General features: G+C 30.7%; 1 protein-coding gene across 5 annotated transcripts in view; it reads left to right on the top strand.

Annotated features, from left to right (window-relative positions):
• Positions 1–22,560, top strand: part of LOC116430751 (uncharacterized) — a 134,329-nt gene that overhangs the window by 106,666 nt on the left and 5,103 nt on the right. For 4 of the 5 annotated variants that reach the window (XM_076364334.1, XM_031985294.2, XM_031985293.2 and 1 more), the window contains exon 2: positions 12,230–12,267. Coding sequence is in view for 2 of the 5 variants with exons in the window: in XM_031985294.2 (XP_031841154.2) it covers positions 12,230–12,267 (38 nt within the window). In the remaining 3 variants the exon portion in view is untranslated. Of the gene's footprint in view, positions 1–11,295; positions 11,397–12,229; positions 12,268–22,560 lie in introns of all 5 variants that reach the window. The other variant, XM_031985295.2, reaches the window with a different exon arrangement.

Genomic DNA, 22,560 nt, shown 5'->3' with positions numbered 1-22,560 from the left:
AAAAACAAATTAAGACATTTTCAGTACACAAAGGACGGCTTAGCTTCACGACACCCTAACGGTACTCCTCACTCCCACTGACAATACCTGACTTGACCTGTCCGACTTACCCTACAAGGCGTGACCACGAGACAGCAGATTCAACCCCCAACAACTTCATTGGACGAAAATATTTCCCACTTTCAACATACACATGAAACAGTACACACCCTCATCTCTACAATTAGTATAAGACACGCTCGATTGTACAAATGAGCCAGAGTTTATCAAGACAGCGATATCACAGTATCATCATAGTATTAGGACAAGTGTTATCAACAAGAAAATAAAGTGACACACAGTCCGATAAATCAAGCCAAGCCTTGTTAATTATTTAAAACTTACTCAGTACGCCAGAGTGACCAAGTTACAAAAAATATCTGGTCTTACAAACCAGATAGATAAAATTAACATCTTCTTTGGTCCATTGACCTATATTACACATTAACAAAGATTCTTTGCAAAAGTATTATGTCTATTTATCATTGGACAGTCGAAAACTATGTGTGTTAAGAAGCTTCGCTGCATGTATTTTTTCAAAGAAGGCCTTGAAAGTCTGCTTTATGGATTTTTACTTCTTTTTGTATTAAAAATAGCTTGACAGTAAGCAGGAGCATTCTTCATTCCGCGTGGAAACGTACTAAATCTTTCACAGTTTGAATCATCTGATTCAAGAATTGTGGTTAAGCTTTCTCGTAAAATATAAATATCCTCTTCTATGCTTATTACATTGTAAGACCGAATTGGAGCTTCATATTCGTTATTTTCTTTGCTTTTCTTCATTGCTTTCATGTACTTGTAATTGAAGAGGATCACCGAATGAGAGTTTCATAATCATGAAATACTACGTGATTTTTCATAATCACCTTTGCATCTCATAATTTAAAATGAAAATGTTGACCAAAGAAGATCGTAAAGGAAAATATTTATAAATCGAGAATTTAAAAAAAAAATTACTTGTATTTATTTACGCAACATGATGATAATAATACTGAAAATTATGTATAATAGTTTCAGTTCTTTAAGTTCATTTTCTATGAGTTATTTCATTTATTCTATTTTCTTTAAATAAACAACAGTTTACTACAACAGCAATTAAATGTATGTTCTTTTCTGTACAAATGCATTTGTTTCCACAATTTTACGAATTCCGTTAATCGAGTTCAGCTTCGAGATAATATAATAGTAACAATATTTCCTACTAACAAGAAAAAGTAACGAACCCGGAAATTCAAAAAATTATAATACTTTGTATGTAAGTAAAGTCAAGCTTCATACAAATTTTTCTTCCCTGTAAATTATCTCGAGGACGGTAAGGGATAGCGAAAAAAAGTTTAAACAAAAATCACATTTTCCTTTTGCGTCTATAAAATTTCAAAATAAAGTTTCTAAAAAATTTGTCAAATTTTCGAAATTTTAATTAAAAGAACAATGTATTGTTTGTTTAAACTTTTTTCGCTCTCTTATAGTTTTCAAGATAATCCGCAGGAAAAAAAAATTTGCATTTCTTTCAAGGGATGGTTTCACCCCTTCAAAGTGAACTTCGACACGAAAAAAAATTGCAATGAATTAGGCTTGAATTACTCTACTTACAAACCAAGTTTCATATTTTTTTTAATTCCCGGATTCGATACCTTTCCTTGTAAGGTATGTAAATACCTTATTTAAAAGTCAATATCATTGACTGCATTGTGAAGTACATAAATGCAACAAATCGTAAATCACGAAGATCTGAATAGTCGATGTCGTATGATTTATCAATGCAACCAAGGATTTCTAAACATATTTGAATCTAAGGAGCTATTATACGCAGCAACAGATAAACGGATGCTCTGAAACACATTGATTCACAATGACAAGATCCTCGCTACCTGCTCGAAGATTAATGAAATCGCGTTTAATTAAATCCCTCGCGGTGGCCACGATTCGGTGAATAAATGCATATTATCACTCTGTTATGTGCGCGTCTTCCATCGTCGGTGTACTTTCAATTACCTTCTCCTCTTCCATCGTGTCGGTGTCACTGATTCCCGATACGGATACAACCGCATGAAGTTTGCGATCACGATGACTGGAATTAACGAGGCAGTCTCGCGCCTAGTAACGTTAGTTCCTGGAACAGAACGTGTTCGTCACTTGAGATGAAACCGTCCCCGGCTAAATTATGTTTCGAAATCGCTAGAGGATTCGGTATGGTGTTTCGATGACATTCTTACTTCATTAACGTTTGTTGGCGAAAAGCCTTCACCGAGCATGGAGAATTTTTGTTATATCGCTAATTTATTACATTCTGTTTATCGATTGTACTATCATCTACCGTGTGGGTGAACATACAGTTTCATAATGTAATAAACTATTTGTATACTATTGTATAAATTATGCATCTGCATGGACGTGACATCTTTGTAATGAAATGTTACTTCCAAACTGTATTGTAATTGTGATTTATATAATGTGCATTATTATTAATGATTATCTAATCATTTCAAATATATATTTCTTAGTATTTGAGAAACTGGAAGAACAATAAAATCTACTGTTGACAATGGCAGTATTATTGACAATAGCAGTATTGTTAACAAAGACTTCATAATATTACACATACACTACGACCTCCAGGAAACATCATTATTGTTTCTATTTAACTATGTTTTGTACGCACTGTTTACAGTAGATTGAAGGTTTACACTGTTTACGGTACCTACACGAATATTCAAGAAGTACATAGAAAACCGGTTGACATTATAATTTAGTCTTATATGTCAGAAAATAATAATCGTTTAATGTAAAATTACTGTATGAATATAATTAAAATTTATTGCTACAAATTTTTATACAAACAAAAATGTTCATAAAATAACTCACTGAAACCGAGGTTAAATAGAAATTTATTTCTTATATAATAAGTTTCATATTTACTATATTAAATATTAAAACTTTGTAAAATTATTATCTTTTATAACGCTGTAAGTCTGACAAATGTACAAAATTTATCTATAGAATCATTATTTTCAGAAAATCTTTACTAAATGACATTTCGTAAATACAATTATCTATTACTACATAACAAGTTTACTCATTCTTGCAGTAATTACGATTAACACGTGTGAACCGGAAACATGTGAAACGCATTTCTGGTATGCAACGATTTCAAATAAATTCATAAGAATTTAACCTCGCACACCGGATGGCGGTGCCAAAGGCAGCTTTCCACTGAATACGCCAAATGTAAGCGAATTAATTAAACAAGCGACAAGAATATTCCTGATCCGCGATTTTAAATGGTCGACCATGCTTGCTTCGCCGTTCACCGACCGATAAAATATTGCCGAAGTATCACTGAGGAAGGTCTTTGAAACATCTCGTTACGCCACTGTAATGCAGGCGATACGGCAACTTATGTTGCTGGCTTTGCGGTAAATTTTTCAAAAACGAACTGAAAGTAGGAAGCGCCTAATCCACGATTTCAATCGTTCACGCACAAATTTTCCCCCGTTTTGCGGCGGGTACGTAATACCCGAAGTCCTTTCTCATTGCAACCCAGGGGCGAAAAAAGGAACTAGAGAGTTTCGTATTTCGAACGATGGTAATCACTTCCTCGTCAGTGTGCGGAACGCTCATAAGAATCCGGTTTGATTTGCGATTTGATTATGTCGCTCGCGAGTGTATTACAATTTCAAAGCAACGCCGCCTTTCCAACTTTTGTCTTTGTGATGCACCGCTGGTTAACACAGTTTTTTCTGTTCCCATTAGATCATAACACGCGTCGAACAAATTTCTACGTATCTAATTCTGTTGCATTCAATGATACGTGTAAATACTCAAACATTAGTGTCGGTGTTCGATTCTTTTATTGTTCATTTACTTGCTGTTTTATTTTTCATCTGGTAAGGACAGGAAAGTATGGCGAAATTGAATTTATAGTTTCTTTCTGCAACTGATTTGTAATAATTAATGTCTAGACAACTCGGCATTGATAACGCAGTAAAAAGCATTTTATGATTGACGTGATTGACAGAGTTGTCGATCGGTTTACTGCGAGCATCGTTACGTCTTTATTTTGTATTTATGAAATTAAGTACATTGAGTTGTTGCAAAAGATAACCCGCGAATGGTGTACAACTCGAATAATCGTACATTAGTTCATTTTATTGCATTACTTCAGTATTAAACGCGTTACAAGGGATACTTTTGTTGATATTACTATACATTTAGGAGGCATTACAATATGATTCTTTGAAATCACACAATTTAATTTTCTCAATATTGCTATGAACAGTGTGAATATTAAGTGAAATTAATTTTATTTTGAACGTTTCCCATACTGTTATTAAACATAATAAAGTGAACATTTTTAATTGCCTTTGCAATTATGATCAGTTTTCGTGTTACTTAAAAATTAGTCTTATTATTGCTTAGAAAGATAGCCTTCATAAACCGGATTAATTAGTGTCGTATATCAAAGCATGAGAACAGAATCTGCTAAGAGCAAGGAAAATACGTAGAGGAACAAAGAAAGACGCTATGAACTTCAAAGCAATGTAGTAATATTATCAGTATATCAATCAAGAATACACACAAATTACTATATACTATTAATATATCTTTTATTTTTAAAAATAAGTGTAAACAAAACTTTTTATAAGATAATTATACTGTAATTAACATAGTTCGTCGACCTTCAGATGGCAAGACGGTTGAGTATATTCAGCATTCAAAAGGTTATGTAGAAAAATACATTGAAGCAGCGAGGTCGCACAGAGTTACGTTTATTAATTGACCGATACAAATAATACAATACATAAAATTTATGTTTACGTAGTACCTTTGTCGTGATGTACCACTTCAGCTTCAGCAGCTTTAAATTATAAGCACACTAAACAAAGATTTGATCACTACTCTGTTCGATGTAAATAGTCTTCGTTGCAGAAGAGTTAATTCCTTTAAGCAACACGAATCTGATTGGTCAGTTTTCATCGTTTATATATATATATATATACTAATATACTAATATATATATATACTAATTTATCTTCTAATTTTTAAATTCTCTTATTAACAATCAATTAAAATTATAAATAAAACATATAACAAGAAATCTCTCTTGCCCTTGTACTATCCTGGGGTCATCTCTTGTGCAACGTATGTATTATACATACGTATTATACAGCTCTTTCAGCTTCTGTCGCAACTCCGCTGTGAACGTATCATTACAATGATTGTTCCGATTATTATTTATTCAAACACCTGACACAGATTATTTTTACTTATATAAGTAAAAGTAAGTTATAATGCAAGAGTATATAATGTATAGAGTATATAAATGTAATGTAAGTGTTATTACAAAGCGTATGGTTAAAGCTGCATGTGAACTCATTTTTACCGGAAAGAATCTCAAAAATTCATTTTGATTGTGGTTATTATATAATGATATATGGAACGAAAAATCCAACAATTTTAAATTTCAGTGAAAGGTAACTTATTATTGCTAGAGATACATATTTATCTGCTTCACTTGACAGTTCAACCATAGGTGTCGGGTACAGCCATTATTACTGTTTCGTTCACTCTTCACAGACCTATTTATTTTTTACATTACACAGTGTCGTCTTCTAAACATGGATAAGGATCGTATGAAGACAAATATAGAAGTATACTTCCTTTATATCTTTCATCTTTTGAATTTTTTTTATTTAATTGGGTGCAACTCTTACTTGAATACAGTTAGACTTCATTCAACACTACTTCAATTAACGATGATTCAATATAAGGGGATGTTTATAATGCATCTGCGACAGAAGCTATGAAAATTGTGCGTTGATTAGAGCGTCGATAAAATATCTTACTTTGATGCGTTCATAGTGAAGCTACTTAAAAGTAAAGAAGAATTATTATTATCTTCAAGCAAGTAATTTTTAACGGAAACAGGACACTATATACATACACGTTATATATTTTATTCCAATTACTAAACATAGTTCTATGCGTCACTTCAGCATAAACGCTTTCATTATAAAACAAAGGTATGTGCTTTTTTGGTATGCTTTTTGGGTTGCATGAAACGCATACAAAATGTACGTATGTGTGCATTTTACAGTGTACGCTTTTTACCGTATCCACTTTTTTCTTGTGTAGTTTCGTGCATATATGCATTGTTTTGTAAACATTTTCCGTACTTTTTGTACTTTTTCTCTGCACGCTTTTTGTCAGCTACGGCGTTTTTGCATAATTTTATCGAGTATTAGAGCATTGTTATGAACATACTCTAACGCGTTCCTCCGAGTCCTAGAAAGCTCTAAATATTCATGTGTCTATATAACACGGTCCTTCTCCTTGAAGACTAGCTGTTAAATTAATATAAAAGTAACTGAAAATTAAAGTAAAATTAAAGTAAAGTAAAAAATTAAATTAAGTAAAACTTCTTTATTTTTAATCGCATGTTTTCTATTCACTATGTGCTAAGATTACCTCAGTTAACATTGTTTCGTTTAACGCTCTTTCTTGTAAGAACACATCTCAAGCGTTAATTGGGGTGTTCGCGTATTGAAAATGAACATTTGAGAAAGGTAATCCTTAAAGATTAGTTTTACGATTTATAATTGATATATGAATGCAGTATATAGGATGAATGAATTAAACAGTACTGGAAACAAAATTGAAATGAAATTCTGCTTTACATTTTGCGTGGTAACGATTACATATATCTATGAATGATAAAAGCATGCTTAAATTTAATTATTATTGCTCTTTGAAATTTTATTGCCAATTTCTGGAAATTTCATCTAAATATTTTTCAAAATAATGGAGATGTATAAGATTGAATATTTCTAGTCGTATTAATTATTATATTAATTTTATAACTTCGGTAATCGAAGAAACAAAATCTTTTAAAATCACCTAAAGTTGCTCAAAATACCAGGCATCTTTTATTCTTACAAAAACTGTCACGATGAACTTTAGAAAGGTCCTAATAGCAACAAGACATTTAAAACGAAGATAATTTTACATACAAAATTTTAACTAAATCGATTAATTATTTCCAGAGATATTATAAACATCCATTCTGAAAACATTTTGTTATACATTAATATGAAATCGTCAGGGTGTAATATTTTTCAGTACAATATTTAAAGAAAGTGCTTTAAGAGTACTTTCAGATGTACATAATCCTTTAAGAAAATACTACAACCAATACTATTATATTTTATACTTCCCAAATTTAAAATATAGATTTGAACATAATAATTCAAATCCCGTTCACTTATGTAGTAATAAAAATTTGTCTATGTGTAATAAAACATATTGTTACATAATATCGCTATGCATAATACGTTGTGTTGTGATAAGGAAATCAATCTATACATTTTACGTGTACACGCCTACTGTTTTATGAGAGAAATGAGATTGGTATTTTATATCATTACCGTAAAATACGATACGAATAAAATTTCCATACTAGAGGTTCCAATCAGCTAAACACACTATCAAAATCGACCCTTTTCAGGAAAATCAAGTTGTATGAAAATCAGGCATTACACGCAGAAAATCTCTATTTGAAGGTACGCATTTGTATAGTAAACTTGGATAATCTATTTAAATAAATTAGATAGACTGTTTAAGCTATTACTTTCCGATGTACGAAAAAATGAATCATTTATGAATGAAAAACGAAAAATCCTTTTGTATAACACAAATTTACAAAATTTTATATAATGCCCTTATAATATCATCGCAGAGTGTACAAGGGATCATGAGGGACGAGTTACGGGAATAAAAAGCAATACATAATCTGTAGAAGGGAAAGCAATTTTCCACGTCGTGTTGGTGTATCAGTCTTATTAAGTCATTATAATTGTACGTTGAGCGTCACTTTTTTACCGTAAATCGCTGAGGACAGGAACAATAATAAAACCTCATCTCCGGTTCCTGAGAAGAATAATGGCGTAAACAATGTTGAGAGCGCTGTCCGCGTTTCCATTAAGATGATCTTTATTGTTGTTGATCTCAGAAAATATCAGAACGACGACTATGTGCTGTCGCGCACTGGAAGAAGAATATATACGCATTTGCATGTATACCGAAGAGGTGACCCACGTCACCCGCACGTTATTACTGAAGTGTACGACGTGGGGATTGTATACACGTCTTTCGACATCGGCAGGTTGATTGTTCTCTTGCACGGACATTACTTGTAACACATCTTTAGAAAGTGAAAAAGTATATTGACATGTTCGATGATATGATATATAGGGAGGACCACGGAGCGTGATCAGCTTAGATTATTCTATTGTTAGCGGTTCGATCGAAAATTTTGCTTGAAAATCAAACATTACAACAAATATTTTTGTCTGAATCCAAAAGGACTGAAGAAAACTCTTAGTTGAAAGAGTTTTGCAAGATTCTTAAAAATTATTAAAGAGGAATAGCAAGCCACACTATTGTATACTTTCTAGAGCTGTTGACAGATTGATATTAGTGATTATACATTATTGATTTGATCCCTTGCGGACTATTTGTGAACATTTCGTTCTGTACCTTGATACACATTTAATGATATCGAACGTAAAGTGTCAGTAGTGTTTCATGATCTGCGTGTACTGAAGGTGACCTTGATAACTCCGGAAAAAAAGGTTGACAACAAATTTGGTAGAATCATCTTGCAGCACTCCTTGAATCACGTTATTTTAGTTAACAAAATTTCCGATCGAACTGCTAGCAGCAGAATAATCTAAGCTGATCATGCTTCGTGGTCCACCTTGTATAAACTGTCGAGGAAAGAGGTTCGTCACAGTTTGGTATCGTATTCTGCTATGCCTTAGGAAGAAGAAAGATCTAATAAAGATAGGTCTAAGAACTCTTCCTTTGCAAAATAATTCATTCGAAATGTTAACTACATTTTATATATTTTACATTATTAACGAAGGATAAGTAATTCCCACTTTATCGTCTATTGAATTCTATTTCTTATTCTATTTGTCTGTAACTTGTTCTTGAAGTCTATAAAGTTTAATTTTGGTGAGAAGGTCATATTTGATATCCAATTAAATAATTTAGAAGCTATTTAATAAGCCGTAAAATTGAATGTCGTCATGCAGTGGTGTAATATCACAATTCTTATAATACATCGGTGAATTACCTTTAAACATTTAAAGATCAAAGGAACACTGCGACGAACTATCCATATTGTGTATTACAAGGCTAAATGTTATTCCTAAATTGAATATTTACTATCGTAGGAGTTATTGAATTTCTGAAATGAAACAGCAAATGATATTTATTAACACGAACGCAGTTTTATGAAAGCCAATCTTTTTATTATATCAGATTTAATAGTAATACCATAAGACGCTGAAATTACTTAACGAGTGAAATTGTTTCTGAAAATAATCTCTCTTCAAATGGTATAGTTTATGGAACATTATAATGTAATTCAGCATACGCTTTATATTAATAATATGAAACCAACTATAAAATTATTCATTTACACTAATATTCAATCGTTTTTTCGTTCCAAAAATCCTAGAAAATATGCAGAACGATTTATTTTAATTATAGTGATACACACTAATTTTTTTTTAGCACTAAAACTTAACATTATGATTTATGTAAGAGTGTAAAATTTCAATTTTTTTAATTGAAAATCTAATTTTAATTAATGACACTGTTTAAGTAAATGTCAATTCATTTTTCATGTAATTCAAATTAATGTGTTTATTTATGTATCTATTTATCGTGAATTTTAGGTAATGTATGTAATTTTAATATTGTACAGTTAATAGAACATGTGCAACATATTTATCACATAAAGGTTGAAAACAAGTTTGAATCCTAGTTCTGTATAGAAACGACGATCCATCCTTTATCGCAAACTATGATATGCACCATCATACGTTGTGGCAATGTCGCTCACGAAGTCCAACAGACTACTTACTATATAACAGATTACCTACTTAATACGTTATTGAATTGCGGTGACAAACTGATACGCTGAAATACTATCGACAGTTCTCAAATCATTATGTTCATTTCGCAAACATACTTTTAAATAATCTAACGTTTTTTCCAGTGAGTTTTACATAAATAGTTACAGGACAACTATGGTAATTTTCCCTCCAAATAAACAAATTTATTACTATAGTTAAATTAATGAATTAAAGAATAATATACTTGCCTAAAATAAAAGCATTTATTTTTTAATATAATACCGATTTGAGGGTGGATTTTTTGTATTTATTTACTTTTATTATCTTAAACGTGACTAACAAGTAATGTTACAATTCCTAATGTTACAGTTCAAGAATTATGAAATTTGATTACCCATAAAGAATTATAGTGTTGTTAAAAATAAAATTCTTTTATTATATATCTTGAAAAGTGTCTGTTGTAGAAATGTTAAATTCCAGTGAACTGACATGTCTTGTTTCAATAAATTTAATTTTGAGAATATTTCTAACATTACTCTTCGTATCTTTGTAGACATTTACGAAGAAATCAAATTAATACAGTCGCATATTATGTTGTCCTATCTTTAGTAAGCAAAAAATTCGACATATCATGAAATGTCAACTTGATTTTTTTCTAAACTACACACCATAAAAGTTTCATGAATTGTACTCAGTTAGTTAAAAAAGTTTTGGCGGGCACACATACTGTGAGTCTTCGCCAAAAGTTGCTCCGGCTATACAGAAGCCCTTAACTTGTGGGACGTCCTCGACAGGCATTACCGACAATAAGCAAGCAAAATTTAACTTGAGTTTTATTTGAATTCATTATGAACACCTTATTATCATAGTAACATATCAAAACTAGTTTCCTTACATAAAGTGAATATACGTTATAACCAAGGATAATTAAAGATTTATATACTCGCCCAACAGTTTAATATTGAATAATAAATTTCCTAGAACGACGAATAGCATATTCCAGCCACTTTATAATCAGTTCCTTCCTTAACACTTTCTTTGCAGTTCCAAAAGCCAAAACAAAAATAATATTCGTGCAGCGTAGCGTATCAATGTGAATTAGCAAAAAACGTGGCTAAGCTGAACCTTTCTTACCATAGTTTCAGATACTTTCCTTCATTACGTAAAGGTTTTATCCAATTAGATTGGCCGTGAGGTAAAAATAATTTGCCTTGAATTTCGTTCGTCGTGAACTCTTATAGGAGACATTCAGAGGGCAAAAAACGAACCTCAAGTAGGAAGTGCAGGAGGTGATCTCAACTGAATATCTTGTCTCTCAAACTGTACTTGACAGGTGGAGCCAGGGGAACGCCCGTACGAACGCTTTAACTTTGGACACGTCCCGCAAAGATCTCCGGAGATGTCGCCGTTAAACGTTTGTGGGCTGTCATCGCGGTAATTGACTTTCTCTTCTGACAGCCACGATAGAAAATTGTGCTACTTGCATGATTGGATAGACTGCGTTAATTAGCCCACTCTGACTAGATCCTTTGAAATTTGCATTTTTGTAAAAACGGAACATCTCATATATGACGACCATAAATCCTATAGCTATGCGTTATATAGTTGCTCCTCTTATTAGTATTATCTGACGCAACATGCAGCAGTAACACGGTTCAGTTTATTACCTGTGTCACGTTGAATATCATTAAATTCCTTAATGAACAACCGATTAATTATGTATTCCCTTAAAATGCGTGCTATGCAAACTGAACGTAATCTGCATTCTTTATCGATGCTCAGTACATTAAAAAAATTGACCCTCGTATCAGTTAAACGGTGAGGTAATATATGAAAGATTTATTATGTCGCGCATGATTAAAAAGATGAACGCAATCGTGCTGAAGCTATTCATGAGTGAAACGGGTTTTTTTTAATCGCATTCCGTGTGTGTATTTACATTCTTCCTCTTTTAACTTGGTTCCCAGAACATAATGATTCTGATAAGCCATTCAGTTTCACGAAGTGAAAATACATTTGAATTCATTTGCATGCAATTTAACTATCTTCATCGTACCTTGTTATTAGTTACGCTAATTAATGAAATAAAGTGCACGTTTGAAACATTTAATATGCACTTATTGTCAGATAATAATAAAAGAAGAGCTTCCATTTATGAAAAATAAAATTATACGTTTATATTTTATACAATACATTAATATTTTTCGTAAGAAATAAATATTGTTTACGGAGAATTTTAATTGAAAATGGCATGTTTTTTGTTTCAGATGGTGCACCGGTACCTGTAGACGCTGTCGAACATGAGGTAAGGAACACGGAACGAAAAACAGATGAATGACTGTGTACTGTTTACTTGACAGTTTGTTACTTCGTTTGATTCCAGAAGTAAGATGCTGAATTATTGTTTGCTGTAGGTCAATTTATAAAATGCATTTATTTTCTGTTTATCATATTAAGGTGAATTTTAAACAATAAATACGAATCTGGTTAATCTCTAGTAAGTATATAATTACAACTTCTTTTACGATCATTTTTTTCTTTATTTTTCGTTTATAAAATCTGTTTCTGTTGTGGAATACATTATGCAATGTTCTCCTATAGATAATTCATTCAGACAAATAAACTGGTAACGTTACGGTTATTGAAGTAATTTTGTAACTTAATTCTATTATAGTTACTGCCATTTTCCTTCAATGAAGTTTAAAGTAGTAAAAGAAAGCCTCTTTCCTTTTATTGCATTGATTAATGTGAATAATATTTTATAATAAGTTTACTTTATGGTAAGTTATCGGAACTACCGCGAGTTAAATTGAACAATTACATGGTTTGCTATTATAGTGTACTACTTTCTTTCACTTTATATATCCTGTGAAAGCAAGAGAAATATAATAAGCTTTTGGAGCTTTTCTTACACAATAAAGACTTTAAGAACTTTTCGTTATTATGATATATAATGGATATATTGCATGAGAAGATACTGTAAAAAAATGAAAACCACCTATTCATTATACATATCTTCTTAGAAATAAATAATTCAGTATTTTCAAAGGTTTTCGACCAGAGTGTTTAAAAACGAAGATAATGCTTGTTTTCTGTTATACTAATAATTTAACGTATAGCATTTAACATATTATAGTTAGTATTTTATGGGCATACCCTTTGCATTAATCACAACGGCATATCGATGTGACTTGGACCCAATTCCAAAAACGATCTAGCCAGGAACTTTTGAACACCACTATACGTATTATTAATTTCAACTATTAGGATACTAATAGTGTTAAAAACATCACGAAAATAATTTTACAGTCAACATTAATTCATTAAATTTGATTCAAAGTGTAATCTGTACGTAATGAATACTAAAATGGGATAAAGTGTATAAAGAATGATTAGTAATTATTAGTAATTACCACGAAAAGTTCATTTTATTAAACTTCTTTAACATATCTCTATTTTTCAATTAAATTATATGATTTTTTACATTGCACGTAAATTATTAATAAATATTTCATTAATGATCACAGAAAAATATTAATATAGAGAATATTTAATAATTTAATTAAAAATAGTCTAAACTGAAAGATGTAGCCAATGCGTAAAAATTATTCCATTACTTCAATGAAATAGTGTACGTTGAAGTTGTATAGAATTTACTTTTTAGTGAAAATTGATTTTAATAAATGGTATTAAATCTATACAAATTTTGTACAGTTTGTCTAAACAGATGGAACTTGAAGGAATCGCGGGTGTTTCGTTCATTGACTCCTTTCAGTCATTTTATTTAAAGAGGTGTTCATTATAAACGAAGATAATGACATCGATTAAAAACATGCTCATTAACTCTTTATGTAACGCGCCAGTCACGGTTTAGGTTATTATCGCGTAATAGTTTCCTGTCAAAGTAAGGTAAGAGTAGAGCCTCGACTTTATATCTTACTACACTGAATTGAACATTGATATTAAAGGAATCGCTTTAAAAATAATGAAACATCTTGTAACGCAGTATTTCTACCAGTATAATCCATACTATCCAATGATAATTAAGAACGATAAAATAAAGAGGTCAAGAGTTGACTGTCGTTACGAATAAACTCGGTGAGAAATATAATGCGATTGATGCAACGTTTATCATTTGCTACTTAGAAAATATTTAAATGATTCCACAATTATATTTTGTTAATAGAATCGTTTTAATTAAAATATAATTGTATAGACACACAATTGACATTTTAACCTAAATCGTGTAATTACAGTCAAGTGAGTGTACAGCTTGTTTAACAAATATGAAAGTGTTCAAAATATAGATAGCCTTTTCTGAAACAAGTTCAAATTGAAGTCATTTACTGTTTAGGAAGTTAAATTTTTGTTTCTGATACATTAACAGTTAAAAATTGAATATTCAACTTCTAACAGGATGCTTAAGGAAAAGGTTCATGTTGAGAATATCGCACTCTCTTTTGTAGCTCGTAAGTGTACGTGTTATTACTCATCGAGCATTTACCTGGCTAAACTACACGTTACCTACCACGGACATGAAACTTTTAATTCCCAATTCCCAATCATACATCCAATGGATAAAAAGAAAAAGATAAAAACTTAGCATAATATAAGTCCAAAAATATGGACAATTCGTTTATTTATCTTTTTTAATTTCATAAATATTCATTGTTTGTGATAAAAATGAATGTTGTTTACAAATGACACTTCACTAATAATGGAAAACAATCATGTTAGTAGTTGGACATCAGTTAAAAATTTGTCATTAAATGCGAAGCATTATTGTGTTTGCTGGTGCGTTAAATTTGCTGAAAAATGAGTTAAATAGTCAAATTTCTTAATATAGATAGGCCTAAAAATTTCATTTTTTCATGATTTATCATTCAACACATTTCTTTTTCACTATTCAAAAGCAAGTTGCTGCAAATCTATCTTCTTCTTAGAACAGTTATTATTTTTCTTTCGGAATACATGTGTTCTTTTATTTATGTTCCTATATTTTTATTTTATGGCAACAATTACAAAAATGATGATAATAATGGAAAAAATGTTTGTCCACTGCATTGTGTTCACGAACAATGTAGTGGTTCCGATGTATTATTCATGTATCCACTGTATAAAAGAAAACAAGGAAACAATTAACATAATATAAGTTCAAAAAGCTAAAAAATTTGTTTATTTACCCTTTTAATTTTATAAATATTTATTTCCCGTGATAAAAATGAGGTTTGTTTAGAAATTACCCAGGTGTTCCATATTAGAAGACATTGTCACCAGACATTTTACTGTGGCTTGAAGACATTTAAATTTTTGCAGTTTTATCAATGAGTGTACGAATGTTTAATTGTTCTCTTCGTGTTTTGATGCAGGTTTCAATAAAAAAAGGCATATCTCTCGTTTTGGCAAGTTTTTCATTCAGGTGTTCCATATGAGGTGCCGTTACACTGTGTATGTGATTTTAATCATTTCCATTACTGCCTATTTTCCACACACACTGGTAACATACCGTCCTTTTAACGATGCCTATGGCCATTATAATTATCTTTAAGCACGTCGAATATGGAAGAAGTTTATGAGCGCACTCCAGGACAGGCCTATTATATTAGATAATACTGTTAATCTTCATGCGCAAATAAAATTATAAAATTACTATCATTACCTAACAACCAATTATCGGTTATTAGCAAAATGTTTATTTGATTAGATTTAGTTAAAGCTTTTGTTTTATCGTATTCTACGGAATCATAAGTACAGTAAATATGTACATTTATATCTGCAGTTCACCTTTTAAGTTTTATATTATTTTATAGCGTACACTTTATATATAAGCTTAGAAATAATGTGAAACATAATATGTAAATTATTCTATAATAATTATATATATATTAGAAATCGTATAAAGTAGGTAAACACATTGTATTGAATATATCCAAGTAAGGTATTTTATGTAAACAAAAGGAAATAAGAAACATAAAACAAAATTTTGTTCAACTAAGACCCTCGTTTTTTGGAAAAGTGCAATTTCATGCTTTTCAATTGGTTTTGTCTAATTCCTTATAGTCTAATTTAAAAAATGTAATTATTTTTATTACACTTTTTGCTTTTTTTACATAATTATATCCTTCTCAATTTGTCCATCAATTACTAAACAGCGGAGATAACTTCATTTGACATTCCGATTGCTAGAAAAACGTAATTTCGAAAACAAAACGTTTTGCAAAACTAAACTAAGGTACAACTAATATGCTTAGAAGACTAAAGGAAAGTGAAAGTTATTTATGTATTAATAAGTTCAAATGAATTCGTTTTGAAATCATTATTTTTTTTTTTTACTAACACACATGGACTTATAGGTCACGAATAATTGCAAAGTACTTTCATATACCTACGCGCTGTGGAAACAATGACGGTTCATTCAAAATAAGGCACATACATCTAAACTAAATATTTCAGATGCTTTAAATTTCTTTCTGCACAATATTTCGAAACACTGATATTTAAATAGAAAATAAAAAAAATTTGAGCAGACAGATAATTTCTTCATTGATTAGTTCTAAGTACTATCTGCTTTCACATTTTACTCAGAAATATGCATACGCTTTTATTGCAGGAGAAACTTATTAAAGGTCAATTAATCATTATTACGTTGTGATGATAGTTTTAATGTGGACTGCAACTAATATAGAATAGGTCGATATCTCACGATCATTTGAAGTAGACACGTCTATGCAGACTTCGCCTGAGGATTTACTCGTTACTTTCGCGTCTATCGTCTTTGCATTTGTATTAAAACTTCTACGGTTCTGTAACCATTATCTCGCTAGGTATAGCGGGTCGTGTACCCTATATCCTGCAGCTTGCTAGACTGATTGCCCTTAATACAGATATAATTCATATGGCAGAGGAAGAGAGAGGGAGAGGAGAAAGAGAAAGATAGAGAGAGAACAGTACGTTGCAGCTAATTGTATTCCCTGCATACAAATGTTGAGTTAATATAATAATCATCGGCGTGTTGTGTTGCTTGCATGAGCAAAGCCGCAAGATTAATTTGCGTTCTGTAATCGCGCGCTAATAACAGCTCATTTTCTTTCCTTTGCGATCAGCCGGTGCCATGATCCATCTTCTTGTGTCCCGCATTACGTTCGCTGCCAAGGATGTCGGGAGATTTGTCGTGATTTTGATCTCGTTCAAGCGAACGACCCTTTCACTTGTTACTTCATTGCCTTTCTACGCTGTTTATTAAAAAAGAAACGGCAGGAAACAAAAATACAACTACTCCTTGCGGGCACACTAGAAGGAGAATACATAAATTGTTTTATTACTTCAGGTTTTACGTCAGCTTCTGTGAATTCAGTAACAGGTACTCAATTATCTGCTGAAATGTTTGAAATCTTTTAATAACATAATCGTTGAACACGAAACGGATCGAATTATAATTGAATGTGGTAATGTGCATGTTTTGAAACAACAATAAAAGAGATTGAACTTTCTTGTTCTTTTTTTATCTGAAATTCAGATAACCGAATTCCTATTTTTTCTAATTGCACAGTCTAATAACTTCGTAGTTAATATGTAAATGAGAACTGTAATTACTTACAGCTGATAATTTTTAGCATTGTTAATTTGAAATAATGAAATCAAATACAATAAACAAATGAGTGAAAGCTATTTTGTTATGTTATGTTAAAAATATTCAATTTCATTTCAATTTGTTTTGTTGTAAACAAATTTATATTGCTTTTAGAAAATAGCATTTCAAGGTGTTCATGGAAACGAAATTTGAGTAAAAACATTTACGACAAATATGACAAATGCACAGATTTAATTTAAAATATACTACCCTGTGTTAAAATAACTCAAATACTCTCCTTTTTATTGGTTTATTTCCTGTTAACGTTATTCTAGAAAAACAGTAAGGACACTCTTAAAATAATTTGATAATTTACTGTGTACATTACAATTAAATAAACTTTTAAATAAATAACGAATATGCAGTTTACAATTTAAAGTTGTAAAGTAGTTTAAACTTATAAATTCAATGAACTTAATTCGTAATTTACAACTTTCGATAAATAGTTCAACTATCAGTACGTAATGTAATTAACTCCAAAAATCCATTTCAACAGCGAAAATATGTTACATATTCACAATAATTGAAATCATAAAAGGATGATATCTAAATAATTCACTGCGACATTTTCGTCTATCGTGATCATGATCGGAATTGTTCAAAGAAACTCGTCCTCATATCCTATTATACGGTGTAACAACTCATCTATCACCTTCATTTACCGGAGCGCGAGATATTCGTTGTCTGCGTACCTGTGAATAACATTCGCTCATAGGTCATTCGTAAAAGAATACTCAAATACATTAATCCGACGTCCGTTTGCCGGAAAATGTTATGCACTTTATTGATTTATAACTGTTTCTACATCCGCAACCCATCTAAAACCTGGCAACGTTACTTATGTTTCTCCCTATAGTTGCACATCGTCGCCAGATGTAAGAAAATATGCTCTCTCTCTCTCTCTCTCTCTCAGCATGCACATAAATTCTCATTTGCAATCATAAATTCTGGTTGATGGCTTATCTCCTTTGTTGTGAAAAGAAATCTAATTCTATTGATCGCAATGCAGGAATGTAGTAGATTTGAAGTGAAAACGTTAAAACATCTGGAGAATCTATTACACGTTCTTCGTTATTACAATAGTGGTCGCTGAGTAATATATTTATAGTGTTTAAGAAATTTCTCTATAAAATGTGAAAGCAGATAGTACATACAATTAATCAATGAAGAAATTATTTGTCTGTATACATTTTTTTCTATTTTCTATTTAAATATCAGTATTTCGAAATATTCTGCAAAAAGAATTTTAAGGAATTTTTAAAAAGTTGCCGTACATAACCTGAATATTCTCTAAAAATCTGAGAAGGTAAAATTAACTTAATTTATTTACAAATTTTCTTTAAATTAGAAAAGATACTATAGAATATAATTTATTTTTTACACATTGGCAACAAATTTTACTAGAAAATTGACTTGCGAAGAATATATCATTTATAAAGAAGTAATATTGCATCTACATTATGAATTATTCTCAGTTTGCGAATACTTGCATGGTAATTCCGACATGCTCGAACTAAAATATACTGCTTATTGAGCAACCTACAAAATTGTAGTCATTGACGTATGGATTAAAAGCATTTGATGAACTTAATACGGTAAATGCGTAGAGACAGCTTCGGAAGAATCTAATAAACGTAGTTTAATTCGCGACCTTTGGCGGGTAATTGACCCAGATCGGAGCATATATGGGTGGTGGAGGGGGGCAGAGAAGGAGCAAGATGTAGTCTACAACTGAAGGGGCACGGTCTATCCGATCGACCTTTTACTCTTATATTTATAACCCTTCTCACCTCTTGTAGCAGAGTCATAGAGTCATGGAGTCATAGATTTGTGGAGTCATTTCCCATCCTCGTGTCCTTGCATTTCTGACAGGAAGCAAGCATGATTTGCGGTGTCCATGTCTTTTATAACCCAAGCGTTGCATATTTGCAATTTAGCAATAACATGAAAACTGTCAAAGGTATCAATCAAGTGCTAGGAGTTGTTAGTCACTCCTCCTTTGTGGAACGAATGAAACATACATTGTGCAATGCCTGGGAAAAGATTCTGAAGTCTCGTATCCTATAGTGCAATAACTAGAATACGGATTTATATGCAGTTGTAGATTTTTGTATAGTAATTTGAGGAACTTAGAAGGAATATTGTAAGACAATTGTAAAAAATTGTAATGTTTTCTTCAAATGAAAATTGTACGTTTTATTAAGTATTCTAGTTTTTTCATACATAGATTATGTCTTCAATCTTATTAAATATTCTAGTCTCTTATTAAAGATTTATTAAGTTTCAAATGAAATGGAAAGTTCATTAAATTTAGCCAAATTTTCAAATTTCAAATATTGAATTTCAAAAAATTATATGCGTTATGAACAAATAAAATCCTCAAACTTTATAAATCAATTACTTACTTCAAAACGTTGAATCAGATTCTTGATGAAACTTTCAACCTGAATTTAATAAATATAAATATTATTTTTCCTTTTAAGTCGAAATTAAATACTATTCCTTTATTATCAATATTTAATCCTTAGAATAAACGGAGACTCAAATATAAATTTTTTTCCATTTTAATAAATTTTTAAGGATAAAAAACTCTTGGTCAAGATATGAAATCACAATACTACATTTAATTTAATCAGCCACCCACAACTAAGGAATATACAATATAATCATATACATAGGTACCCACATAGATACCCACCTGCATAATTTAAAGTAGTTGCCAATGACCCAATTAGGTTGACGCAACTTAAAATATACAAAAAAGAAAGATAAGTACAAAAGAAATCCTAAGGTAAGAGATTATATTGAGTTAAACACAATATGTAATCAAGGGAAAAAGTTTGTCAGTGATTTAATTATAATATTCATAAACTACATAGTAGAAGTAACTTAACCTTTATAATTATAAAATGAATGTAATTTATTATAATTACGGTCTTGTGCGGCAATTCTTTTACACGAAAAAATGTTTGTAATTTTCCTGTAAAATCTGTAAAATATTTAGAATTACCTTCGGTCTAATTAATATGAATAATGTACATGCTGTCGTTTGAAATGATTAATATTACTCATAAGAAATAATACCCAGCAAATACGTTAAAAAACAGGTATTTCAGTAATCAATTATCATCGTTTTCAAAATTTATTTTTTCTACAGGGTACGTTAAAATCAAGAAAGTGAAATAATAAGGGAAATACGAAATTTACTCACAAAATTGTAACTTTAAATAAAAAATTGATATGTAAAACATAACCTGAATTACAGTTACCCGTGTTCTCGGTGAAGTCTTATCGCAGCCTACTAATACACATGTATGCAATGTAGAATTACCATACAATCGAAGAACTTAGCAAACCCTACCTCATAGCAAATAAGCAATAATCAAATGCCGAATACAAATCGATCGTTACTCTTGGGTGGGTTAAAAAATGTGCCATTACAAATGAGTACAGAATCAAAGAACTAAATGAATACGCAGTAGGCATGTGTACAGTTGACCGCAAAGAATTCAACCACTCTATCATTTGCATTTTGTAATTCGTTGTACATTCGTTATTATTCGTAGAGAATTTAAATAATTCTTTATAATAACGTCAAAGTAACGGTCAATTTGATGTTAATTTGACACATAAAATAAACTACAAGATGAATAGCTGGAAACATTTCATCTTGAAAAAGCATTAACCCTATAGCTCTGTTCATAATTAAAACAAAAAATATAAACTAAGGCAAAAAGAATTTGTAAGTAGACTACAGAATTGTATGCATTATACTTTGTAAAGTAATTTCTGAAGACACTAAAACCATATTGAAATGATGGAAAGCTTTACTAACGTAACTGAAGAAGAAAACATAATTATTATATCGTTAACTATAAAACTACTCGCCTTAACCATTAGAAATATTTTAATAAAATGCACTCGGGGCTGAAATAGTTATATTTATAATACTTATCGTATTGTATCAACAATATTAGTAACTATCACTGCTACTATATAAGGTACTTAATTGTGTGATAAATATTATTGTAATATGCCTATTATTATATGAGACACATAATTTATAGTGTGTCCTCGTCCAGGTAAACCATATAGGTTTTAACTTTCACTGTGTATTAAATGGACATTATTATCTTTTTTATCATGCTTATTAACTTTGTTGTTACATAATTCTTTTTAACATTATTCAATATATAACTAAACTGCATGCATTAATTTATAACAATAAGCATATTAAAATTATAACATGATAAAACAGTAAGCATGTTTTAACCACCTATAGACCCGTGTGGCTTTGTAATCACACATCAATATACTGGGTTAAATTGATGTATTTAATTTTTTACAGCAAAATGACCAATGAAATTAAATAATTCATTAATTCAAGCATAAACATTCAACGTCATTATAATTTCAAAGTTACAAAACATATTCGTTTGAAAAAACTATTAAAATTATTGAATACATTGATAATTTGTACTTATAGGTTGATATTTATTAATTTCATACCGCACAAATTTTGTTACGGTCACGAAAAAAATTCGATCCACAGAGATCATGCTGGAGATGACAATACTTTGTTACAGAACGTTGGAAATTGTTTTAAAAAGTACCACACTTTAAAAGGTTATCAATATTAAATTTTATAATAATAATAAATAAATAAAGTAAGTATAAAACGTTGAACTCTACCGCTGTAAATTACTTCAATTCATTTCCCTAAAAATAAATACGTATTTATACTCAACAACACTCAAAATAAATCGAGTACAAAGGGTTAAATTATCAGTTCATACCACAATTTTACGTACAACATCTAAGCACCTAGTGCGATCGTCTACTTTTGTGATCAACTGTAGTAATCACGGCGCGCCGTGTTGACCTGACATATTTGTAACAATACTAGGCGTGTTGCCGGTGTGTCGCAACTGATTCCAGCGATTATCCCCTGTATTAACATTGACGCGT

Source organism: Nomia melanderi, chromosome 2 (assembly GCF_051020985.1).
Source record: "Nomia melanderi isolate GNS246 chromosome 2, iyNomMela1, whole genome shotgun sequence".
Lineage (NCBI taxonomy): Eukaryota > Metazoa > Arthropoda > Insecta > Hymenoptera > Halictidae > Nomia > Nomia melanderi.
Note: the sequence above shows the minus strand (reverse complement) of the source record. Positions and strands in the feature narration are given on the sequence as shown.